Source organism: Siniperca chuatsi, linkage group LG17, assembly GCF_020085105.1.
Source record: "Siniperca chuatsi isolate FFG_IHB_CAS linkage group LG17, ASM2008510v1, whole genome shotgun sequence".
NCBI lineage: Eukaryota > Metazoa > Chordata > Actinopteri > Centrarchiformes > Sinipercidae > Siniperca > Siniperca chuatsi.
In genome coordinates, this window is record NC_058058.1 from 28,569,740 (window position 1) to 28,595,448 (window position 25,709).

General features: G+C 40.7%; 1 protein-coding gene and 1 long non-coding RNA gene across 6 annotated transcripts in view; both read right to left on the reverse strand.

The window, feature by feature from the left end:
• The window catches only part of gatad2b (GATA zinc finger domain containing 2B), a 61,274-nt gene extending 36,245 nt beyond the window's left edge, over positions 1 to 25,029 (reverse strand). The window contains exons 1-3 of one of the 4 annotated variants that reach the window (XM_044170552.1): positions 24,802 to 25,029; positions 22,206 to 22,303; positions 21,954 to 22,060 (exon numbers count right to left, since the gene is read on the reverse strand). In XM_044170552.1, the coding sequence (XP_044026487.1) occupies positions 21,954 to 22,060; positions 22,206 to 22,232 (134 nt within the window). In that variant the 5' untranslated portion in view covers positions 22,233 to 22,303; positions 24,802 to 25,029. Of the gene's footprint in view, positions 1 to 21,953; positions 22,061 to 22,205; positions 22,304 to 24,724 lie in introns of those variants that run through there. The other 3 variants (XM_044170553.1, XM_044170554.1, XM_044170555.1) reach the window with 3 other exon arrangements.
• Positions 19,483 to 21,629, reverse strand: LOC122863806. 2 transcript variants are annotated; one of them, XR_006375090.1, is made up of 2 exons: positions 21,056 to 21,629; positions 19,483 to 20,383 (listed from the first exon to the last, which is right to left on the reverse strand). It is a non-coding gene; the product is annotated as an uncharacterized LOC122863806 (long non-coding RNA). The 2 variants fall into 2 exon arrangements; XR_006375091.1 differs by having other exon boundaries at positions 19,483 to 20,386.
• Positions 25,030 to 25,709: the final 680 nt, after the last annotated feature.

Sequence of the window (25,709 nt, forward strand, 5' to 3'; positions counted from 1 at the left end):
GATCCGGTGCTGCGAATCACCATCCGCCTCCATTTGTGCCATTAATCCTACTGTCAAAATGGTGGTGATGGGTGCAAAATGGCGGCTGTGGCACAAAACTGGCAGGACCCTGAACCCAAATACGATTTTATAATCATAAATTTTTTCTGATTTTACACTGGATTTTCATTTTTCTTTTCCTTGGAAAGCGCTTTGTGACTATGTTTAGAAAAGTACTGTTGTCATGGCAAAGGTAGTACTGGTAAAATGCTTTTAGGTCTACAGGATTTAATTACCGCTAAGCCTTATGGCTGTACCAGCTACAAAGCGGCTGCGTTGCTGAGGGCGTGTTGTTTAAGGTGCTGGTGAGACAATGAAATACGATCCAGGAAGTCCAGTAGGAGTAACAGATTAATGAGTTTAAAGGCTTATGAGACGCCAACACACTACACAGTGTTTGTAATACTGTTTGTAATATTCACAAGACAGGATTTTACAACTCTGGATAGTTATCACCTTCGGTCACAACAAGGTAAACAGTAGAAATACTGCATTCACGTTACAAAGTAATCCAACCAGGAATGTGCTCTTGCATGTGTGTGATTGGTCAACGCAGCGCTTTGCTGGGTGACGACCGCATTGTGCTGCAGCAAAAAAGTTGAGCCTGGTTCGACTTTTTTGCTGGAGCCTCCTGTGCTGGCACCCCCGCTGCGTCAATGGACTGGCATTCAAATGAATGAGAGGACTGCGTTTTTTCACGCAGGGCTCAAGGCCCAACGGGCCACACATACCAGAGTTGCCTTGGGTTGCCACAAGAAAAGGACGCAGGCCTTACCTGAAACCCGAATGAGCTTGACAAACTTTTTGCCATCGCTCTACATCCAACTACTGTGCACTGAGCTTGGTTGGTTTCAGTTCATTTAGGTCAACAAACAGATGTAGTTAAAACCATAATAAATCATAATACATCAGGGATGAGGGTCGTCAGTCATTGTTCATCACGGTCTCAACGAAGAGTTGCTCTTTGCATTCATCTGCAGCATGCCACTCTCAAGCATCTATAGCTCTACTCTCGCTGTCTCGCCTACGGTGTCTGCCCAAGGGCTGGCTCGTATTACAGAAGACCCTCCCTCTTGAGAATGGCAACCAATCCAAAATAAAGGTTAAAAAAATTATATTTTCATTATAAATGTTGTGTTCAGACAACATTTAAATTGGTACTCCAGTAATTTAGTATTGCACTTTCATAAAGTAAAATTGGAGGACTTGCCAGTGACAGATTTAAAAATGAATGTTCTAAATCTTTGCAGCAGAGACAGAAATATCCTGACTTTTAAGCTGGAATTCCGGTCAAAGTCGGAGGTCAGAATTTCCCAGTTGAAATTTCCAACTTCCCACCTTCAAGCATTCCAGGTGCACAACGCCAAACATAAACAAAAAACATGGCTGACCATGAAAAACTGTTGTATATTTCCTAATGTTTTCACATTTTTTGACATTTTTAATGTTTTCCCCAATAACTTTTGTGCAGAGAAGATGACCTTCAGAGACTGTTTACCGTAACCAGCTATCTAATAACATCGGTGACATATTTTGACATCAATTAACATGCAGAACAGATTTTATGATATGATAGTGTGTATTCTTTTAATTAAATAAAGGCAAATATACTTTAGGTTACCTTTTTGTTGATGGTTTACCATTTACAATGTGCACTTCCATGGTGCTGCCATTATTGTGATGTCAGAGAACTGCTTCTTCACAAGTTGATAGATAGATTTGCCCCAAGTTCACAAGTAGGCAACTCGACTTTGAGTGGCGTTCCACTGGACTTTTTCTGGTAGGAGGTCGGAAATTTTCAAGTTCTCTGACAGGCAGCATTAGCCCCTGGTATAGGTCAAGCTCCAAAAACACTGGATCCTACATTTCCCAAAATGCAACCAATAGCATCTTTCCTTAGACCCTCCCGCCCTACCTCCTATTTGTGACATAGGCTTTCAGTTAAAAAATTGCTAAATCCAAGTTAGATTTGACAAAGCTCCTCCAGAGACACTGAAGTCATTATACAACTGCTTTCACAGGCTGAGTTGTACTGATCGTGACAAGTAAACAGATCCCCGTGTAAAACTGGTGGAGATGTGAGAACGTATCAGCACTGACACAAGTATCAGCTTTGTATCTGCACTGAAACTCAGGTATCCTATTACCACTTATTTAATATCACTTAGTCTGCAGATTAATAATAGTTTAGTCTACAAAGTATCAAGAAATAGTGAAAAATGCCCATTACAATATCCCAGAATGCAATTTGACAATTGTGTTCGATCAGAGGTCTAAAACCCAAAGATGTTCAGTTTACTATCACAGATTAATTAGTTACCAAAATTGTTGCTGATCAATTGGCTGCTGAGACACTAATATAACAATCAACTAATCCTTTGAACTCTAACTAGTATTGGAACATTTGAAATCATACCCAGCTCTAGTTCTGAGCATGTTCACAATAGAAAAATGACAAAATGTATGTTTAAAATTCCAGCATGCAGATCAACTTTAGAGAGTGCGTTATTGATGGAACAAACAGACAGGAAGGGAAATAAAAAATAGTGTGCAGTGATGTAATGGCCCCAAAACAAGCACAACACACACAACAAACAACAACAAAAAAACTGTTTCAAAAAATCCTTGCATTACAACTAGTTTTACTAGCTTTAGTGTTTTCAAAACGTTTTTTAAAATTTGAAAGGGCAGTGGTTAGTACGAACAATGCAATATATTCACATCTTGTATACTAACTGCCAGGGCTGAAATTAATCCATAGTACTGAGTCAAAAGTATCAAAAAGTGTCAAGTGTCAAAAGTATTGACAGCACTGAATTCTTGGTTGCATTCTTGGACTTGATTTATACTTGATTTATTCTTGGATCAGATATTTCCTGATCTAAATCAGCAAACATTTCTAACTTGAGACTATATTTCATTTCATTTAGCACTGATATATTTTCCAGTTTGGCAGGTTTTTGAACAAACTAAAGATTTAAATTATGTTTATATTTCCCAAACTAATGTAGAAAAAGGTATTGTTTTTGGTATCGGCATGGAGAGATCTACCTGCTTGGGGGTCCTGCTGCAAAAATGAGTTGCTGATGGGCCCCTCTTTACCCCCCCCATCCTACCTTGGTGTATTGTGTACCGTAAAGTGTTGCTGTGCTGAAATATTACGCGGCCCCAGGTTTGCTGTGGTAAACTTCCTATAAGAGGCAGAAATTTGGCCGCCCACCCTCGGGCAGAACCAGACTCGGTTCTGTCCGATAGTGGGCGGCCAAATTTCTGGTATCATCTTAGCACTGATGTCAAACATCTTCAAACAATACCCAGTCCTACTACCATAGTGCATTTAATTATTAGTCGATGTACTGTATACATTACAGTACTGTATGCAATTGTGATACAACATAAAATCTCAGCTCATCTACAAGTTAATGGTTAAAATAAAAAGAAAGAAAATATACAACTGCAAAAAAACCTCACTTCCAAAACATAATTAGGAGGCTGTACCTTTATCCTTCAAACATGCTGCTCTGCCTCGCCTCAGTCCTGTTTCATTGGTACAATCCCACAGTGCAACAATTCAACAGACAAGAGGAGATTTAAAGTTTGAAGGTAAGATGGGAACAAAATAGCTGCTGAGGACAATCCCAGCAAGATCCATAAGATGCATGCCGCCTGCAGTCCACATTAACAGTCAGTATCATCTAGAGTAGCATGAGAGCAGCCATCAGCAGTTCTTACTGCTGGCATATAGGTCATGTTAATTGTGGCAGAGCTGAGCTTTATGCTGTGTGTACGGTTGGGCTTTGTGCTGAGGTCACACAGGGTGAGCAGCAGGAAGTGCTGTACTCAGTCTCATCTCAGCGAACATACACAGCATCCGGCTGCGCTCTAATGTCCACTGGAAATGCTTTAGAAGCGGAGTCAAACACATTTTTTATATAGTTTAGAGTTGTTTTTGTTTACATTTTTTGTGTTGTACAGCATACATATAGCAGCCAATTTAACAGATGCTTTTGGCTGTATTGAAAATGACATTTTGTTACCTCTTACTTTCTCTGTCCTCACTCATTTAAAATTTCAGTAGAGCCAATCTCACAGCACAGTTGCTGTCATTAATCAGTAGTTTTGTTTATTTTGTTGTGATCATAAAATGATTTTATCTGCAATTCAGCAGTTTGGTAGTAACTGCTGGTCAAAATAGCATTTATACTCGTTCAGCTGTCTGTCAGCAGAAACAGAAAAATATATAAATGACCAAAAGAACAACTATATGGTGAATTCAGCTGAGAGGGTGACCACAGAGAGCGGGAGGAGACTGAACGCAGGTTTGGGCAGTCTCCCTCCCGCTCTCTCGCTAACTACAAACATGAAAAGCACAAACACTAGTTTTGTTGTGCATTGACTTTAGAACCAGCTGTTCTGTCTGGGTCAACTTCTCACCTGCATTGGTACTCCACCAGTTGCACTGGTTTGTAATTTATTTTGCCGCCGCCAACAGGGCAGAACTAGAGAAATATTCATTCATATTATACAGTGGTGTGCAAAAGTGTTTGCCCCCTTCCTGATTTCATATTTTTTTGCATGTTTGTCACACTTAAATGTTTCAGATCATCAAACAAATTTAAATATTAGTCAAAGATAACACAAGTAAACACAAAATGCAGTTTTTAAATGAAGGTTGTTATGTTTAAGGGAAAACAAAATCCAAACCTACATGGCCCTGTGTGAAAAAGTGATTGCCCCCTAAACCTAATAACTGGTTGGGCCACCCTTAGCAGCAACAACTGCAATCTAGCGTTTGCGGTAACTTGCAATCAGTCTTTTACAGCACTGTGGAGGAATTTTGGCCCACTCATCTTTGCAGAATTGTTGTAATTCAGCCACATTGGAGGGTTTTCATGAACTGAGCATGAACTGCTTTTTTAAGGTCATGCCACAGCATCTCAATAGGATTCAGGTCAGGATGACTAGGCCACTCCAAAGTCTTCATTTTGTTCTTCTTCAGCCATTCAGAGGTGGACTTGCTGGTGTGTTTTGGATCATTATCCTGCTGCAGAACCCAAGTTCGCTTCAGCTTGAGGTCACAAACAGAAGGTCGGACATTCTCCTTCAGGAGTTTGAAGCAGCAAAACAGCCCCAGACCATCACACTACCACCACCGTATTTTACTGTTGGTATGATGTCCTGACCTGAATCCTATTGAGATGCTGTGGCATGACCTTAAAAAGGCAGTTAATGCTCGAAAACCCTCCAATGTGGCTGAATTACAACAATTCTGCAAAGATGAGTGGGCCAAAATTCCTCCACAGTGCTGTAAAAGACCCATTGCAAGTTATCGCAAACACTTGATTGCAGTTGTTGCTGCTAAGGGTGGAGCAACCAGTTATTAGGTTTAGGGGGCAATCACATTTTCACACAGGGTCATGTAGGTTTGGATTTTGTTTTCCCTTAATAATAACAACCTTCATTTAAAAACTGCATTTTGCGTTTACTTGTGTTATCCTTGACTAATATTTAAATTTGTTTGATGATCTGAAACATTTAAGTGTGACAAACATGCAAAAAAAAAATGAAATCGGGAAGGGGGCAAACACTTTTGCACACCACTGTGTGTGTGTGTGTGTATACACACACACACACACACACACACACACACACACACACAAAGTAACAACCAGTTTCAACCTCCTGCATGCCCTTCAATGTTTCCCAACAGATTTGAAATAAGATTCAAAGTGATCATAAGGGTTTACATTGGCTCCTAGGTAGAGACCTACATATAAAAATGATATTCACCAATTGTGTCACTAATACTCTGTGAAGCCACACATTTAGTGTTGCCGACGATACAAGATATCCAGTAATGCTGATTAGACGGCAAAAGTCCTTTTCTCTGAGCTTCCATTTGAAAATGTGGTCAAAGTGCAAACTCTCAGGTACTCAGCTTTGAATGAACTGACTAATGATGCTTTTTGTTTGGGGCTTGGAGCGAGTGATTTTAGTGCTTTTTAAACTGGGTGCTTTTGTATGTTGCACTTGCATGACTGACAAATTTCAGGTCTTTCAAAAAAAGTTTGTCTGCAGAATGAGCAGTTTCAGAGATGTTGATAGCTGCAGGCAATCCGGAGACACTCGTAAGCACTGGTGAATATTTAAATTTTGTCAGGTTTAATCTGTCCCTCACACAATCAAACATGAGTTACTATTAGCTACTAAACAAAACACGCTTCAACAAAACGACCCTGCCACTATCCATCTGCGGCCGTTTTGTATCTCTACTAGTGGAAGTTGGCAACCCTACACACACAGGAAAAAAGCCATCAGCAGTCGGTGTGTGTGCGGCTGGGGCCGAGAGGCTGCACAGAAAGCTGCCGGGAGCTGCTGCCTGCTGCAGGGACGACCAGCAGCAGCTGGGTGGAATTGGTCTGTTACCTGCCCTGTGTCCTCTCGCGGCTCCTGGCACAACACTGGGGCAAGCCTGTTTGTTTATTTCTTATTTTATGGGGATAAAATCTGTTTTTGACCTTCTGTCTATCCCACATCTCCCTCCCTACTGGGAGCGTCATCTATTGCTGCATTCACTTCCACTCGGACTTCTGAGTTTCGCTCTTGTAAATTTCCTCCCAGCCATAGCCACAATATTATATATATATATATATTTATAAATATATATATATATATAAATATATATATATATATATATATATATATATATATATATATATATATATATATATATATTTTTATATTTGACTGTCCAAAACTGGGGTGGCAGCTGGAGTGGCAAGGCATTTTTAATGCCACCCCGTTAGATCTGCCACTGCTCGCCAAGGTCTTGAAAGTCAAAAACAAACAAAATGCATCATTAAAAATGTATTTTAACTCAATTGCCAATAAATTCAGGCATTTATATACATTCAGAAGTGAATTTTATGCTTAAGAAATGCGAGACATAAACCTGGTGCATAAAGACAGTAGAGCGGGGGAAAGAGCTTCATGTGGGACGCTCCAGCCACGGACCTGATGGACACACACACACACACACACACACACACACACACACACACACACACACACACAAGAATGACAGCGGATTGTCTTCTGCAGCCGCGACGCAGCTGGATGCTTTGTACATTGCCCGTCACTGGACTGTATGTGGTTCACAAGAGTCACATGGAAATGTATGTAATGTAACAATAATTACATGTAAATTAATCAACTCCCCAATAAGAGAAAGAGAGAGAAATAAAAAAGCAAGAAAGAATGAGAGAGGGAAATAGAAAGCTGCATGTATAGTCAAGTGAGAGAGACAGAGACTGAACAGAAAAACAGCTGAAGCTGAAACTGAAACTTAACTAGTATTTGGTCATTCTTGGATATAATTAAATGTATTTCTCTGGTTTATCAGTTAAGAGTATGAACTACACTGCAGACTGGAGTCTTTGCTAATGCTGACAATCAGAGAATAACCTGTGGCAGCTGTCTCATATGAGTAGGTCCAACGTACTGTAGGTAAAACCAGGTTGAGTAGACTCACGTCACACACGTGTCTCCTACATGGTCAGAACGTTGGCTGGGAGCGTCGAGTGTCAAACAGTGGCTCAAACAGTTTGCTCGTCATGTAACCCTTAAAGAATAACAAAAACAGAGACAGCAGCCTGACAGCATCACAACACACGACTCACTGGAGCACATGGACAGTTCCACCTGCATTTCTGTTTCATTGACACTGCTGCACCAGCTCATGTCCTGTCCACAGCAGTGTTCTGCCTGTCTGGTAGAAGCCGATGTGTGTGTGGTGGAAACTCCTTGTTGCTAATCCTACCAGTCCTTCAGGAAACTACCAGAGGCAACTACCATCTGGATTCTTTAGACAGTGCTAAAAAAGATGGAACCCCTCCCTGTGCCAACAGGAGGCAGAGGCTCGGCTCTCTGGTCCAGCTGACACACTGGAACAGTATCTCAACCCCTACACCCCCACACACAGTGGCTGCCTGGCTGTAAAGGATGTTGATGACAGGGCTGCTGGGAATATGACCAAAATGTGCATATGGCCAGTTTTTGACACTAACGAGGCCAATCAGAATGGAGCCCATAGCAACAGTGTTGTAATTGGTTGTGTGGGGTGGCTCAGGAATTGATGGTTGTGGGATGCAGATTAGAGCCAATGGGAGTTAAGAGAAGGATGCTGGTGGTGTTTTGTCATTGGTTGAATTGATTGATGCATACTACGTACAGAAGTCACAGACCGCAGTGTGATAATTACACACACCTCCACCTGCTGACTGTGGATACACAGCACGTAAGACACACACCTAGCGCTCAGACACAATGCTGCTCTTTATTAAACTAGACAACAGCTCATTTGTGGGCGTTGCTATGACAACCAGTCGTCTATTTTTAAGCTGTGCCACTAATCAATTCCTGTTCTGTTGTCGCCTGAGGGGTGGGGGTGTGCATGTGCGTGTGAGGGTGGATGGTACTGATGGGAGGGGATGGGGGGCAGTGGTAGGGGGCAAGGGGGAGGAGGAGGAGGAGGAGGAGGGGTGAGTGTGCAGTTGGAGACAAAGAGCATAGCAAAAGAAGTGAGAGAAAGAAACAGTGTCGAGGATTCATCTCATACCAACACACTCCACACAGCAGAGTTCTTCATCCACATTACTGTCTGAATGTTTCCACACCAACCAAACTACTGCTCAAATCATTAGTCTGCTAATCAATTAGCCACAGAAGGTTATCTGGTGATCATTTTGATAACTGGTTAATCGCTTTGAACCATTCAGTTAGTACAAAATTGGTCAGACTAAATAAGATACCACTTCAAGCTCTGAGAACTTGTTATGGCATTTGCCATTATTTTTAATATTCTATTGACAAAAAATGCATCCACTTCTCAAAAGAATGAAAGACTAATCCGAAATTAAACTAATTAGTTGCAGCTTGACATGTCCTGAACTGATCCTAAGGATCAGTATCGGCTAAAAAGAAGTTTTGGCCACCTCAGCCTGCTAGCATCCCAGAACTGCTCTCCCTAATGACAGCCGGGCTCTACAGCGCAAACATCTCACTGCATATACGAGTGAAAATTAGTGTGTATGAATGTGAAAAATGACTTGGGTGCACCGCTGAGTGACTCAGAGTTCAGACACTGAGGTTGGTAAAATGCACAGATTCACTAAGCTACGACTCCAACGGATCTGCCATCTCCTCTCTCTTTCTCATCAGCAAAGAGCAGCAGCGTACAAAACATTCACGTAGCAGCTTCTCATTTTCAGCCGCCACTGACCGTCACCTTCACTGGTTAAAATGACTATAATTTCATAGTTCTGAATCAGGAGCTCCAGTATTTGGATCAAATAGCTTGTGAAGAACAAGGTGTAAAAGCCAGTAGGCTACACATGTTGTTTATTATACATATTTAATCAACATGTCATATCCTCCGCTACTCATCTCATTTTCAGGTTGTAGCTACGGGTTGTCAACATTAATTAGGCTGCCATTAAAAACTGTTTCTGCCTCTCAGCCAACAAATTGTGATTACAGATCTAAAGTCAACCTAAAGATTTGATATTGGATTCAGATCCAATGAAATGCTACCAAACCCCAACTTTAGTGAGGGGCATCATCTGGGGGGCATAACATGCTCACAGCTCTACACCCTAACCTCCACCATGCAGGCAACCGGGCCAATCAGTAGGTTGCAGTGACAAAGATATGATCCCCACCCATTAACACTGCCAGGTGACGCCCAGGTGTAATATAACTATTAGGGGTGTTTATAGAGTGGTGTGAAAAAGTGTTTGCCCCCTTCCTGATTTCTTTTTTTTTCATGTTTGTCACACTTAAATGTTTCAGATCTGACTGACTGATGATTTGAAGCATCACATTTAGGGGGCACCCCAGCAGAACCAGGTTATTATTTTGTCTTGCCCATTTACTGTATATCAATGGGGTAGACTACATATTATTAGAAACAGTTAAACAGCAGCACAAACTACAGCCTCCAAGACGACTCACTGAGGGCTAAATGATTAACCATTTGTACATCAAAAGCGAGAGTCGCACTTGTAAACGATGACTTAGCAAGCTCTAGAAAACGTGAACGTACAGCCAGCGAGAGTCAATTTTTCTGCCTATAGAGACAATTCATGTTGGCAGGTTTAGTCAGCTGTAACTAATAACATTACTATCATCCTCTGCACTAAAACATAAATAATAATTTGCTATTTGTTTTGTTTTTTTGGTGTGTAGCATGAAGGGACTATAGCTTGCATTTCATTGTACAACCCTGTGTTTTATAAAGATAAATGAACCTTGAACCTTGTTTAATTCTGTGAGTTTGCCAAACTTCAAATCTAAAACTCCTGGCTGTTATCTGGTTAATATGCTCTCTGCATGCAGGTGTGTGTACGATTTACATTCGGACACAATAAAGAAACATCACTCTGTATGAGTTTATGTTTGAAAATCCTGAAAATGGACTGCCTATATCCTCTTCAAATAGACTAACATAGTCTGACTCTTCATCTACATAAACACCCTAGGTGATTGCATCATATAATATTCAGACAGTCGAATGCCATGATCACAGAGTAATTCTAAAACCACTGATGTAACATCTTACTGAAGAGGGCTTCAATGTCAACTGACTGGCTTATGCTTGTCACAAACTTATCTTGTTTAATACAATGCAGACCATCAATACAGGCATGGAGTTTAATTAATAGCAAATTATGACAATTTAAATTGCAATCACAATATCTGTTAGAAAAATCACAATTAGATATTTGCCTTAAATCGTTTAGCCCTAACTTTTATTGGACTACTTTCATTTAATTTGAACTCTGTGTACCCTAAAAAACTGCCAACTGAGTGTATATCACAATGTGGCAAATGTGTGAAAATCAAGTAGACTGATGTATAGTTTGGTAACGTGGAATCAATGAATATTTGTGGTTTAATAGAATAAAATCATAAAAAAACAGTCAGCTGGACTACTGTGATCCTTTGCGTTAAAGTGAGAGGTCTTTTAAGTGTTCCCTTTATGAAAGGCCAGTAACAGAAAAACTACCTACTAAAAATGGAAATGGTATTATTTTGTTCACTGAGGTAAAACCAGAGAAACTATTTACAGAAAAATGTCACTAATTATTCCTTATTGTCAGACAACAGAGGTGCGTGTTTCTTGTTGCTGTGGCACTCCTGCTGCAAATTAGCCTCATGTTCCTTTAAAAAAAAGGCACAGACATAATTTTCTCTGTTTTTTTAGTTTTTTATTTATTTATTTTTGCCCAGGGAACAGAGCACAGTCAAAACGCATTGAGCCAGTCTGAGCCGGTTTGCAACCTCAGGGTATGGAATTATCTCTTAATATGTAGCCGTTAGTGGTCAAGACGTCACACAGTAAGACAGAGAGAGAGAGAGACAGAGAACCAGGGTGGGAGGTGAGGGGGAGGAGCAGCCCCGGTGTTTTTAGAGCAGAAAGAAGAAAATCTCTTCCTTTAAGAGCTGGCACTTTGACAGGAAAAGACTGAGTGCAGAACTTCAGACCACAGGGTGGGGCAGACACTGTTTCACTAGCCAAACGAGAGAAAAAGAGGAAAGAAAAAAGCAGCTGGAACATGAGACATTAAGTCAGAGCAAGGCACACAGAGGTAGCACAGACATCTTAAAATGGGGCTCAATGTGGCAGCCAGGAGGAGTATCAATGCACAGCAGAGGCAATCAGGTACAATTAGAGGATCACACACATGTTAACACACAACCCTCATCAGCGGAGTGATATTAGCTACACTAACCCCTTACAGTCAACACCACTGAATTACACAAAGCCAGAGCAGGGCTCAAATTCAGTCGCATCACACTGCATTCTGGGTATTTCAGGGGCTAATGCATCACTGTTGGATGCTGGTGTTTGTTTACATAGGGAGCAAATGTTACAGCTGCTACTTTAGGTACATCATGTACATGCTTTGAGTACAGGCCATTTACCATTTACGTCACACCACATCACAGCAGATTTGTGACTGACAAATGAAAATTGAACAATGAAATGGATGTTACCACCGTGGGCAGGGGTGGGTAGTGACAAGTTACTCCGAGTTTACTCCATTATATGTACTTAAGTAACGCTTTTCAGTAAATTGTACTTGTTGGAGTAGTTTTAATGCAGCTCACTTTTTACTCTTACTTGAGTAGATTTTTTGAGAAAAATCATTATTTTTACTACATTACATTTGGATACATTCATCCCTCTCCTATTTATTATTTTACACATTCATGCACATTCTGCTAAGAGGCTGGTGGTCTGCTGATCCCAGGTCTGCTTCCGCTCAGTTATCCTACTGCAGCCACGCCCCCTCATGACTCTATTCATTGGAGAATAATGGCTGAAGCTTCAGATGAGACAAAACATTCTTGGCCTCACTTGTGTGACTTTAAACTGTTGTAACCATTTAACTAGTCATTCATGTACCTGATGAAGACAGACTTTTTATGTGGACATGCCTTATATGATGTGGTCTTCCTCAGGTAAAAGTGAAGACGTGAACACACCTGTATTTAATAGGCACCTCGTGATGAAACGTGACATCATTATCTCCTAATGAGCGGGTTACAGACTTACTCTTGACCTTATATTATTTAGTTAAGGAATGTTTTAACAGTGCTGCTTTTGACATACTTCCTATAATATGTTAGAATTATGCAAGCTATAAATGTGTATCACACTGTTGTGCATTAGACTGTTATGATTTGCTGTGCTTTATTCAGTGAAAGATGTGGATCTCACTAGTTTGACTCTTTGTTATTCAAATGTAGGCCTATTTTCAGAGGTTTATTAGAGACTGATTTGGCCATGTCTGTAATCTTATTGTATATACTGGAATTATAAAAGGTTAAGGACACTGTAACTGGTTGACACTCTTTATATTTACATGTTGACATAACAGACAACATGGTCCATACATATCTGATTTGCTGCTTTATTCCCAAATCATAATACAATATAATATAGGAGACAACCAACAAAGACTGTAATAAAAAATGTCTTCATTGAGTATAATGTTAATGTGATCACACTTGAGAGATACAGACTGGGAATACTGTCCTGGTGTATATGCAGCAGATTAACTAATCAGGAGATGATGGTAAATACAGGTGTATGTTCACTTCTTCACCTGAGGAAGACCAGCTGGGGAGACTGGAGCGGGTCAACACCAATCAGAAGGTTGGCGGGTCGATCCCGGCTTCCCCCAGCCCACATGTCGAAGTGTCCTTTGGCAAGAACCCCAAATGAACCAGAGGACTGTGCCTTCGGTGTGTGAATGCTTAGTTACTTTGATGAGCTGTGTGAATGGGGTGAAGTTGAAGCGCTTTGAGTAGTCAAAGACTAGAAAGGCGCTATACAAGTACAATCTATATAGCTGTGGTTGAAATAATGGCATAATCATAATCCACATAAAATAAAAGCAGTGGGAAAAAGAGTTTTTAGTAGATACTTTTCTACTCTAACGCAAGTAGTTATTTTGATGACCACTTTGAGTAACAGTACTTTTACTTGAGTACAGTTTTTGGCTACTCTACCCACCTCTGAACAAAGTGAAGGGTGTAAAGCAGGGCATCTCCATACTGGAGATGGATTATTAACATACAAAAGTGATTGTTAGGCTACCTGCAATAGGCTGAGCCATATCATAACTAGGCCTGTGTATCATTTTAAATGTTTTGATACTAGTGCACATTATTGCTGAAATAATTACTTGATGAATTGATTAGTTGACTAACAGAAAATTAATTGACAACAACTTAGATGATCGATTGATCATGTATCTTCTAAAATAGACCTTGAGGTGAGACAAGTGGGCAACTACATCTTCTGAAGAAGATCGTGTGATATGATCGAAAACTTGGTGACCTGTTTCCAAGGTCAAGAATGAACTTTGAAACTCATCATTTAAGTTATTTATCAAGCAAAATGGTTTCTGGTTGCAGTTTCTTCAGTGTGAGGATTTGCTGCTTGTCTCTGTTTGATATCGTAGTAAACTGAATCTCTTCAGAGTTTTGGACTTTTGGACGGACAAAACAAGACATCTGAAGACGCCAGTTTGAGCTTTTTTGAGAAAATTGTGACATTTTTCACTACTTTCTGACAATTTAGAGACAAAATGATAAATCGAGGTAATAATCAGCAGATTAATCAATTATTAAGATAATCGTTAGCTACAGACCTAAAATAGCCTAAAATTGTGGATTTATATCAGCAAAGTAACAAGATTAGGAATCTGACCAGACCTTCGATGGCAACTGTCAGCACTTCAGTTTTTGATACTCGGTGGTAAGGACACATTGTGGTCGGTACAAATAAAGTACTGATATTCAACACCCAATCCTAATCATAACATAAGCTGGTAACAAGCAAGTATGACAGACCAGTGCAGTGCAACATAACAATATGAATACTCTATGTGAACTCAATATGAATGAACTCATTGGTGTGCACAAGTTATTAATGTAAGAGCACAAACTATGAATTTGTGTGCCAAAACGTGTTTTCTTTTTCCTGATGACACCTGTCACCTCCATCATTTCTAGTAGTTCTTCACACATGTATAAATTATTTTAAAGCCACTATGAATTTCTTATACATGTGTATGAACAGCACATACATGCTAAATGTGGATAGGGGTAAAATAAAGTGCCATTGCATGACAAATATATTTCAAACACTTGTATAATTTGGATGACTTCACTCAGTGTGCAGATTAGAAGAACATCAGCCACCGCTGCAATTGGTCTGTATACTAACTGGTGTTCCTTCAGTATCCCATCTTAGTATAATGGTACTAATCAATATCTGCAGAACACCTTTCATAAAGAGATCATCCACGTTTCGTCAGGATGTACTTTGTAAATATTCCATCGGGTAGCACGGCAGAAATGCCCCATATTTCATCAAGACCCTGATTCTGGCTGCGCCCTTCGGTGTACAGTGAGCATTAGGACGACTGCATTCAGACAAGTTGACTCGGGTGACCTTGTGCAGCACCTGGCTAAATGCAGCACAGGAATGCAGCAATGATCTGCACACTGCTTATTCACCGACTAGATTAGTCACAGCTGCACTACCACTGACTGCTGGGCCATTTCTATAACTGACTCTGAGACAAATCAAACAGCCATTTCCCCACTCCACTTTCATTTTACTACAGTTAGCACACACCACTCCCTGCTTTATTGATTTACACACATTCATTAAAATCACACTAATCAATTAGTTCCAAGTTCCAGGTATTACCCACACCATGAATTTTTCTAATTAATTGATTATGCAGATTACTCTTCTCAAACACAAAGTGATGCATACAGACTCTTCTGAGCTCTTTGCTAGAGAATCCAACTGTACTGTGACACAGCAAGTCTTCAGATTGGTTACACATCAAAACAGGACTTTAAGCTTTATAAATTTATTTTGATTTAATTTCCCTTTATCAGAATATTTCTGAAATTTGATTTGCATCCCAAGAAGTTTCACATATTTAATAAAACAAAACATTTAACCAAAACAACAAAACAAATACTATACACATATATTACATCAGACATTACGAATATATGGCTGCAGGGCAATCAATTTGCTTGAAAATGATGGATACATTCCACATCATCACATATTAATCATGTGCATAAGGATAAAAAATAAGAACATAAGAATTAAAAAGAAAACTATTATTTATTAGTTAGGGATGTCTTGATCAACTCTTTCTTGGCCCTGATCCTGATCCGAGTCCTTTAATATTGAGTATCTGCCTTCTGCCGAGTCCAATCTGATACTTAAAGGGACAGTTCACCCCAAAATCAAAAATACATATTTTTCCTCTGACCTGTAGTGCTATTTATCCATCTAGATTGTTTTGGTGTGAGCAGTTTCATGTAGGAACTATTTTCTTTCTACCGATAGTTCCTACATGAAACTGCTCACAACAAAGTCTGTGGATTATCTTGAGTAACCGAATCAGGATTTCTGGAAAGAGGCAGTGCTGTTTTTGCAGTGAGTTTTTCAAAGGTAGTTTTTTGGCGCTTTGAGCACCACAGGCCGAGTGCTATATAGTTCCATTATATTCAAAAACGGCAGACATCTCTACGGCCGATATCTCCAAAACTCAGCGACTCAAACTGAGTATTTTAGCCTCTTTTAGCTAGTTATTCTGTTTTTACTGCCCACACAGTCTTTTCCCCACTGAAAATAAGCTATAAGCTCTAAAAACAAACTACCTGTTCAGCACCAGACAGCAGACAAAGTTAGCAACTAGCTGGTGAACATATAGAGCAGCTAAAGAGACTAGAGCGTAGCCATCATGAATGTTATTAGTAACACCTATGTTTTTCCTGCTATGACAGTCAAACTGTCTGCTGTGAAATGTTTGGAAGAAGTACTGAAACAACAGTACTTCCAACACAGTATAGTGCAATGCAACTTTTATTGTGAAGCAGCTTCCTGTAGCCTTAGTCAACACCTTTACCAACTGACCTACTCAGCGATTAACAGTTGGGTCTGCATAAAGATAAGGACCTTTTGTGGCACTTCTTTCTCAGCACAGCAGGGTGGAACAGTAAAGAAGAATCAGCCCCTCTGAGCTGGTTAGATGAAGAGATGCACGTGTCAGGCACTACTACAGTTTGAGAGAAGGTAAGTGACACCCTTTACAGAACGATAAGCCTGATTAAGTGATTTGAAGACAATCATCGACCGTCATTGAACATTGAGCCCTCTACCGGGGTACCCTTGGGTTCTTATAAGTCTCAGGCTGTGTTGTAGACCTTCACAAGGAACCATCACTGACTTTAACTGATGTAACCTGTGTGATCAGTGCAATAATGCAAGGACTCCTAATGCGGTATGAAGGATGGGACAGCACTTTATGAAATTATGTTACCTCACTAGAGGATAAAGCCAAAATGTGTAAAGCGGATCAAAGAATTAGGTCTCAATTGCATCTCAGAATGTAAATGTTCCTAAGTGTTAAGACTATAGATTATTTGAGACAGCTCGAGAGGTACTATGCAGTTTTTAACGAAGAAAATATGTTTTGGAAATAGTGAGGAGTTGATAAGAGATATACAGTGGTGTGAAAAAGTGTTTGCCCCCTTCCTGATTTCTTATTTTAGCAAAACAGCCCCAGACCATCACACTACAACCACCATATTTTACTGTTGGTATGATGTTCTTTTTCTGAAATGCGGTGTTACTTTTACGCCAGATGTAATGGGACACACACCCGAAAAGAAAAAGAACATCATACCAACAGTAAAATATGGAGGTGGTAGTGTGATGGTCTGGGGCTGTTTTGCTGCTTCAGGACATGGAAGACTTGCTGTGATAAATGGAACCATGAATTCTGCTGTCTACCAAAAACTCCTGAAGGAGAATGTCCGGCCATCTGTTCGTGACCTCAAGCTGAAGCGAGCTTGGGCTCTACAGCAGGACGATGATCCAAAACACACCTCTGAATGGCTGAAGAAGAACAAAATGAAGACTTTGGAGTGGCCTAGTCATCCTGACCTGAATCCTATTGAGATGCTGTGGCATGACCTTAAAAAAGCAGTTCATGCTCAGTTCATGAAAACCCTCCAATGTGGCTGAATTACAACAATTCTGCAAAGATGAGTGGGCCAAAATTCCTCCACAGTGCTGTAAAAGACTGATTGCAAGTTACCGCAAACGCTAGATTGCAGTTGTTGCTGCTAAGGGTGGCCCAACCAGTTATTAGGTTTAAGGGGCAATCACTTTTTCACACAGGGCCATGTAGGTTTGGATTTTGTTTTCCCTTAATAATAACAATCTTCATTTAAAAACTGCATTTTGTGTTTACTTGTGTTATCTATGACTAATATTTAAATTTGCCACACCACTGTAGGTTCTGTCCCAATATCCACACACAGTACCACCCAACATGAATGAGTTGGAACATGTCATGAGTTCATGACATGTTGAATTCAGTCGGAATACAATCCACACCACTGTCTTCATTATTTGAAAACTGCATTTAAAAAAAAAAATGATCTTGATGCTATTTTATGGGGTTACAGACGGTATTTTGCGATTTAAATTCATTTGATATTTATGGTCATTTCAATTGTAAAGATCTCGTTCATTCAGTGCGTTGAATTTTTATTCGCCACCATTTATTTTTAAGAAACAATCATGTGCATACTTGAATCAAACTAGGTCACATGTCTAAAAAGATTTCTGAATGCCTAAACTGGAAGGCGGGGAATAAAGCCTGCCATCATAGCCTCCTCCTGGCTGCATCCATATGGAAGTTTTTATTGGACGTTATTATTTGTAACCCACAGAAGACATAATACACAAATATCTCACTATCCACAAACATGTATTTTTTAATGTTGTGTAAAGTCACACCGAGACAAATACGGAGCGATTTGCAAATATGCCTAACTTACTCTGTAAAAACGTATTTTAATTCCACATAAAATGATAGAGCTTTTACAGATGTTAATACTTTCACCCAAAAAAATACATGTGAAGTGATATATACGCATTTGTGGATCCATTTTTACATGTGAAACAGGTTTTGCACATTTGTAGATTGCTTGCTGTCAGATTGTGGGCCACGTGGCATTTGTTACTTCCCTCCTGTATATTTGTGGAACTTTGTCCACTTCTGCATAGCAGCAGATCTGTAAAAAGAATCTGTAAATTGAGGTGCAGTTACTAGCTAGCTTCCTCACATGAGCTGACAGAACTACAGTCTGGAAGCTACAGAAAGAAGGCTGAACATGAGTCATCATACAACAGGACAAAACATGCTAGCTTCTAGCAGGAGGTGAAAGACAATGTGGAGCATCTTTATTTAACCCAACGGTCATGATTCAGCATCGGGTTCATCATTGCCATCTCCAGGTGAGTGTGCTGTGCTTACTTACTTACTTACTGGCGTTACCTACAGTTTGCTAACGTTAGTGTTAGCTAGCTGTGGCAGTGGTGTACAAGCTAGCTCATGTTAGATCATTTAGTTTGGGGCCCTGTTTCAGAACGCGGGTTTAGTGGAAACCAAGGGAAACTCTGGATCAGTTACCATGGTAACTGACTTGGTGAACTTAGCCTGCTCGCTGGCAGGTTTTCCTCAACAAACCCTGAGTTTCTCTGTGTCTCCTCCCTCTCACAGAGCCAGACACGCTGTTTCATTTCCTCACTCAGTCAGTCCATATCAAAGCGCATATCGAAGCGCGTTAGTTAGCAGTGGTTTCCTGTCAGAATCTAAATCCTGGTTGGATATTTGTTTGTTGCTCAGGACTGTCTGAAGTTACAACTTTTATGCGCTGTCAGTCATTTATTTGAACAGCGGTTTTTGCCCTCACATTCAAATATTCCACAGCATCAGGTCACTCTGCATGTCCTCCTGTTTTTATAACACAGACTCTGAGCACACAAGACAGCTGTCAGTCTGTTAGAGCAGCTCCACTAAAATGTTTATTGCATTAATGTGTAATCTCAGTTTAAATGGTAAAAAAAGTGGAAGTAATTTAAAAGTTAAATGCTTTGTAAGCCATGATGTCTCTGGTATGTTTCTGCTACATGATTATGGGAATGATGCGACTTGTGGATTTTCTCTGAGATATCGCTGACCCTCTCATCTCTTTCTTTCTCTCTGTCTTCTCAGCAGCACCTTGGCCTCATCTCTCCTGTCCTGATACCATCACTGGACTCCAAGCCACCATCAACACTGCATTCTACTGCTGCTGGACGATGCTGGACTCTTCTTTTCATCTCCATCTGAACTTTTCTGTACAAGTGTACACAATGTACTTGTTTTACATTTATATTTAAATAAATACAAGCCTACTTTTGAGAATTGTCTGTTTGAATGAACTCAAAGTGAATTTTAATCAATTAGTATTTATTTGCACTTACAAAAAGTAATTCAATATGCAGTAGGTATATGAGTTGCAATTTAATTTTTTCATTCATTCAGAGTATTATTTGTATATGTATACTACCAGAGAGTGAACAAAAAGTGCGTTAGTTTTAAGAATGTTTTAATCATTTTACATCAAAGTTATGTTAAATGAGCGAACACAAATACAGAACACAAACTCGTGGGCTAGATGACCAAATAAGGACTTTATTGCAAAAGGCTTTGGAATGTATGATGAGAGGGTGAGTAAGGGTCCCAGCTGGTGAAGGTGGAGGGTAAATGGCGCATGGCAGAGCTGAGCAGTGAGCATGGCAGGCGGAGAGCAGCAGTAGTATTCACGATACTAAAAGGTGGCCAAGAGCGCTTGGTACCAAACAGGCTGAAAGAGTGGAGGAAGGGCCGGAGTTTAAGTCCTGCTGGATGGCAGGCACTCAGGCAGCCAGGGGAGAGAGAGACAGACAGAGGGGGAGACAGGAGACACAAGGGGAGAAAACGTGAAGAAGAGACTGGAGTCAAGGCACTAGTTTTATATATATATATATATATATATATATATATATATATAAAATAAATAACGTTCAGGAAAGTGTAACATACAGATACAGAAGTAATAAAACAGTGTTATAAAAACAGGAGGACATGCAGAGTGACCTGATGCTGTGGAATATTTGAATGTGAGGGCAAAAACCGCTGTTCAAATAAATGACTGACAGCGCATAAAAGTTGTAACTTCAGACAGTCCTGAGCAACAAACAAATATCCAACCAGGATTTAGATTCTGACAGGAAACCACTGCTAACTAACGCGCTTCGATATGCGCTTTGATATGGACTGACTGAGTGAGGAAATGAAACAGCGTGTCTGGCTCTGTGAGAGGGAGGAGACACAGAGAAACTCAGGGTTTGTTGAGGAAAACCTGCCAGCGAGCAGGCTAAGTTCACCAAGTCAGTTACCATGGTAACTGATCCAGAGTTTCCCTTGGTTTCCACTAAACCCGCGTTGTGAAACAGGGCCCCAAACTAACACTAACGTTAGCAAACTGTAGGTAACGCCAGTAAGTAAGTAAGTAAGCACAGCACACTCACCTGGAGATGGCAATGATGAACCCGATGCTGAATCATGACCGTTGGGTTAAATAAAGATGCTCCACATTGTCTTTCACCTCCTGCTAGAAGCTAGCATGTTTTGTCCTGTTGTATGATGACTCATGTTCAGCCTTCTTTCTGTAGCTTCCAGACTGTAGTTCTGTCAGCTCATGTGAGGGAAGCTAGCTAGTAACTGCACCTCAATTTACAGATTCTTTTTTTACAGATCTGCTGCGGAACGAAGTGGACAAAGTTCCACAAATATACAGGAGGGAAGTAACAAATGCCACGTGGCCCACAATCTGACAGCAAGCAATCTACAAATGTGCAAAACCTGTTTCACATGTAAAAATGGATCCACAAATGCGTATATATCACTTCACATGTATTTTTTTGGGTGAAAGTATTAACATCTGTAAAAGCTCTATCATTTTATGTGGAATTAAAATACGTTTTTACAGAGTAAGTTAGGCATATTTGCAAATCGCTCTGTATTTGTCTTGATGTGACTTTACACAACATTAAAAAATACAAAAATACATGTTTGTGGATAGTGAGATATTTAGGTCTTGATTCTGAAAACAGTGTCCAGATGACTACGACTGAAACCTTTTCTACGATAGAACACTCCTGGACGAATGAGGGACTACACCGTCTTACTTCTGTGGGTTACAAATAATAAAGTCCAATAAAAACTTCCATACATCCAATCCCTCCTCAAAGCCATTCATAGTGTTGTACTTGCTTGTTCACATAGTTACACAGAAATAGTTGTGTGAAGAATAAAAAAAAAAAAAAAAAAGAGAACTTGAACTTCACCTTCACCTACTTTCACACCTCCACACAGCTGAGCAATCACTGCATAAAGCGCGCATGAATGTCAGATTGTCATTCTGACCTGGGAAAGGAGGTTCCAGATGCTGTTTGATGATCTGAGCACTTGGTTTTAAGCATAATGATAACATGATGTCCACTCTGGCCATTTTGTTGGTTTTTCCTTGGTAGCTAGGAAAAACACATCATACAATGTTACATTTGAGCAGAAAAAGAATCATTTTACAAATGTACTGGGACGTTTTGGTCATAAAATACGCAAATTTGCAATACACAAAACAGATGCATGTTTGCTCCTGCCACTATATTCACTTACGAAATTCGATGCAATATTTTGCTTCATGCCTGGTATACACCTCAGTACAGTATATGCGGCTGGGTCCGTGAGACTGATTCCCCATCACAAGCCATTTCCTGAAAAGAACACACGAGCTTTATCCCTGGTCTACCAGGTCTACTAGCTACATGGATAACTGTAGAACCATGAACACCGTCAATCATTCAACACATTCTGCCACTTTTCTCTGTTTGTTAAAACGTGTTTTCCATCCTTAAATTATATTAAGGCTTAAAGTTAAGGACGTGGCCACTTTGAGAGACAGGTGGGTGCCCTCTCAGGTGGCTTGCGGCTAGGTGGTTCAGCAACCAGTTCTTGCTCATGGTGGGATTTGTTGGGTCTCTGTAAATAATATTATAAAGAGTTCGGTCTAGACCTGCTTTATAGGAAAAGTGCAATGAGATAACTTCTGTTATGAATTGGTGCTATATAAATAAAATTGAACTGAACTGAACTGAATTCGGCCGCTTCAGCTCCACCTCTTTGCCCATTTTTGGATTAGCTGGAGTCAGGGACTGCCAAGATGGCACCGACCGGAGCCACTGGGAGCCACCTACTTTGAGCTTCACAACGGCTCTCAGAAACCTGTGGGTGACGTCAAGGACACCACGTCCATTTTTTATTCATTTATTTTATTGTCACACATGATCATTACTGACAGATTTAATCATCAGTGTTTTTGAAAGGCCCTTAAAGTCCCAACATAGTTTGGGTCTCAGAAGCAGCAGCCAGTGATAAGGAAGCTCTAACCCTAACCCAATTAAAAGGAGCACAAACAGCTTGAAATCTCTCCACAAGTAAGTCCTTATACATATCCACTGTGTTATGAACAGACTTAGTCATAATCTGTATCATTTCAATAAGGACCAGCTAAATGATGGCTTTAAAACATCAAACCCTGATTGCACTTTCATCAAAAACTACACTACTCGATAGGTGCTGTACAAATCTGCCATAACAGTATGGTAGTTTTCATCTGTATGCTACTGGGGCTGCCAGGGGACTCTGAGCTGGAAATAGGAAGAGGAAGGACTCCATCATTGAGAATACTACAGTTCATTCACACTCTTCAACAGCAGGAACCATTCATTCATACGGACCCACTATCACTATGTGAGTGGAGGGCTGAGTGTATCAAGGTCTGCCAACTTTTATCTCAGAACCAAAGGCTGTAGGGCTACTTTACTTCCACGCTCAGAGGAAAATTTGTGAAGTGAGCACGGGGAGACACTACTAGAAACAAACAGGTTGAAAGTGATACACTGCTGAGGAAAGTGAAAGGGGTGCAGGTTTCATGGCAAGAAGTGGCAAAGCAATGACAGCCACTTTCCTGCTGTCTGTCAACTTTTCATTTCAACAGATAGTTTTCCTGTGACAAAAATCTACGATTTTATTGACAAAGCGTTCCTTATCCAAAGCTGGTGTAAATGAGAAAGCTACAATATATCTTAACTGGAATTTAAAACAACCAATTCCTGCAATGTCTTGTAACCTTTTGTAATAGAAGAAGGTAACATTAACATAATCTGACTATACGCCTTCTCTCTTCACCTCATGAAACCACTCTCCATCTCAAAGACTGCAGGCCTACATATTCGAATCTAGTTAGGGACAATACAATACAATCACAAAGACAGCGATAGCAGTCATGTTTGAATCCATCTGCATGTGACTCCTGTAAATCTTGAGGAGCAGAGTTGCAGCAGAGGAGAGACCAATTCTGGTCAATAGACACGAAATGAGCTCCTGTATACTGCAGAATAATAGGCACAACACATTAAATATTGATTCCCGTTCGTTCTCTAACGTCATCTAGACGTCTACCTCCGTTAATCCGCCGCTCAGGAAACAATCATCCGCTCGGCCTGAATAAAGCCTTGCCCTTTCAGTAAAATGTTGGTTGTGCTGTCAGGCGCCAGGCAGCCATTTAGGTGCATATGGAGCCAGTTGAGTCTCTACGTAAATGGCTGATGCATTTCGAATTTTTCTCCCTAATTGCTGTGAGCCAGAAGCACCGCCGGCCTCCTCCTTAAGCGTTTTAATCCGCCACTTCATAGTCTACAGCTTTGCTTCAATATAACCGTTCTACCATCTCATTTCATCCCGGTGCTCTTTAAATGTGCATTAACACGTATTTGGAGGACCCTGGCTCTTTCTCCAGTCTGAGTTAACCCCTGGAGACTCTGGATCAAACAATGAAACGGATTGGAGGCATTCCGCACAACGGTTCCATCACAATGAAATCACAACATCTCCGTTAACAGTTCAGTTATTATCAAAACACAACCAACGGGGTAAGATTCAGATATCCATTAATGTTTCTGCTGTGACTCCAGACCTTAAATGTAAATTTACAGTTCAAGGCGACGGCTGCTGGTCGCCAACATGTCAGCCTGCATCAATAAATAGCAAAGCAAAGCCGCTCTATTGTCTATCAGCAAATCAGCATATCAGCATATCCACCGGTGGGAAAACGACTCAACAACTAGCTTTCCTACCGCGACATGAATCCCGCCGCTGCCATTTCAAAACATCTCCCGCCGGAGCCAGGCCTCGCGCACATCCTCGGACTTACCTGTGTCTCCTTTCGCCTCGGTGTGTACCGTCTCCGGGTTCACGGTCCGGTCCTGACGCGTTGCAGCGGCTCCTCACCACCAGTCCCCGGCACCGGCAGGCAGCACTGAGCCGCTGATTGGGCCTCGGCAGACGCTCACCCCCTCGGTGCAGCCAGACAGACAGCTCATTGGTCAGGCAGTCACTGGTGAAGCCCAGACAGACAGCTGAATGGCTGTTCGTTTCCCCAGCAGATCAGACAAACAGCTGATTGGTCCCCCGGCTCTTCTAGCTGGAAACATCAGACAGCTGATTGGTAGTTCATTTCCGCGGCGGAGATAGAGAGAGACATGATTGGTTGGTAGTAGTGTTGTTGTCTGTGTCTGGATGGAGAGCCATGTTAACTCCAATGGGGCTAAAAATCAGTGTGTTCGTTTACATTAATTAAAGTAACCGGGTCGGAAGCGTTCTATATGAATTCTTTAACGTAAAGTAAGTCAGGAAGTGAGGGATTAAGAAAAACTTGGTTGCTACATATTTACCACAGACACCGAATTTCTTGTTATAGGGCCTACAGGATTCCTACGCACGCATGTGCATGACAAAGACCCAAGACAGGGCAAACAGCTGTGACAGCAGTGCAGTTGGGTGATAAGAAACGTCATTAATAGCCTACTCCTATCAAAACTAATGCAATCCAAAGCAGCTCTCTGTAGGCTACTGTCTGCTCTGCGCAGTCAGTCCAGATGTTCTGACAAAGAAAACTCTGCAGCATTGAATGTGCCACTGTTAAAAAATATTGTCAGGGATAGGAGAAGAATATGATAACTGATCAGCTGTACTAAACTGTGGGGTTTACTATAACCAGGTTATTTGCAGTGCAAGTAAATGCGTTATCCTGCGTTAACCTAATTGCGTCCTATAGGCTTG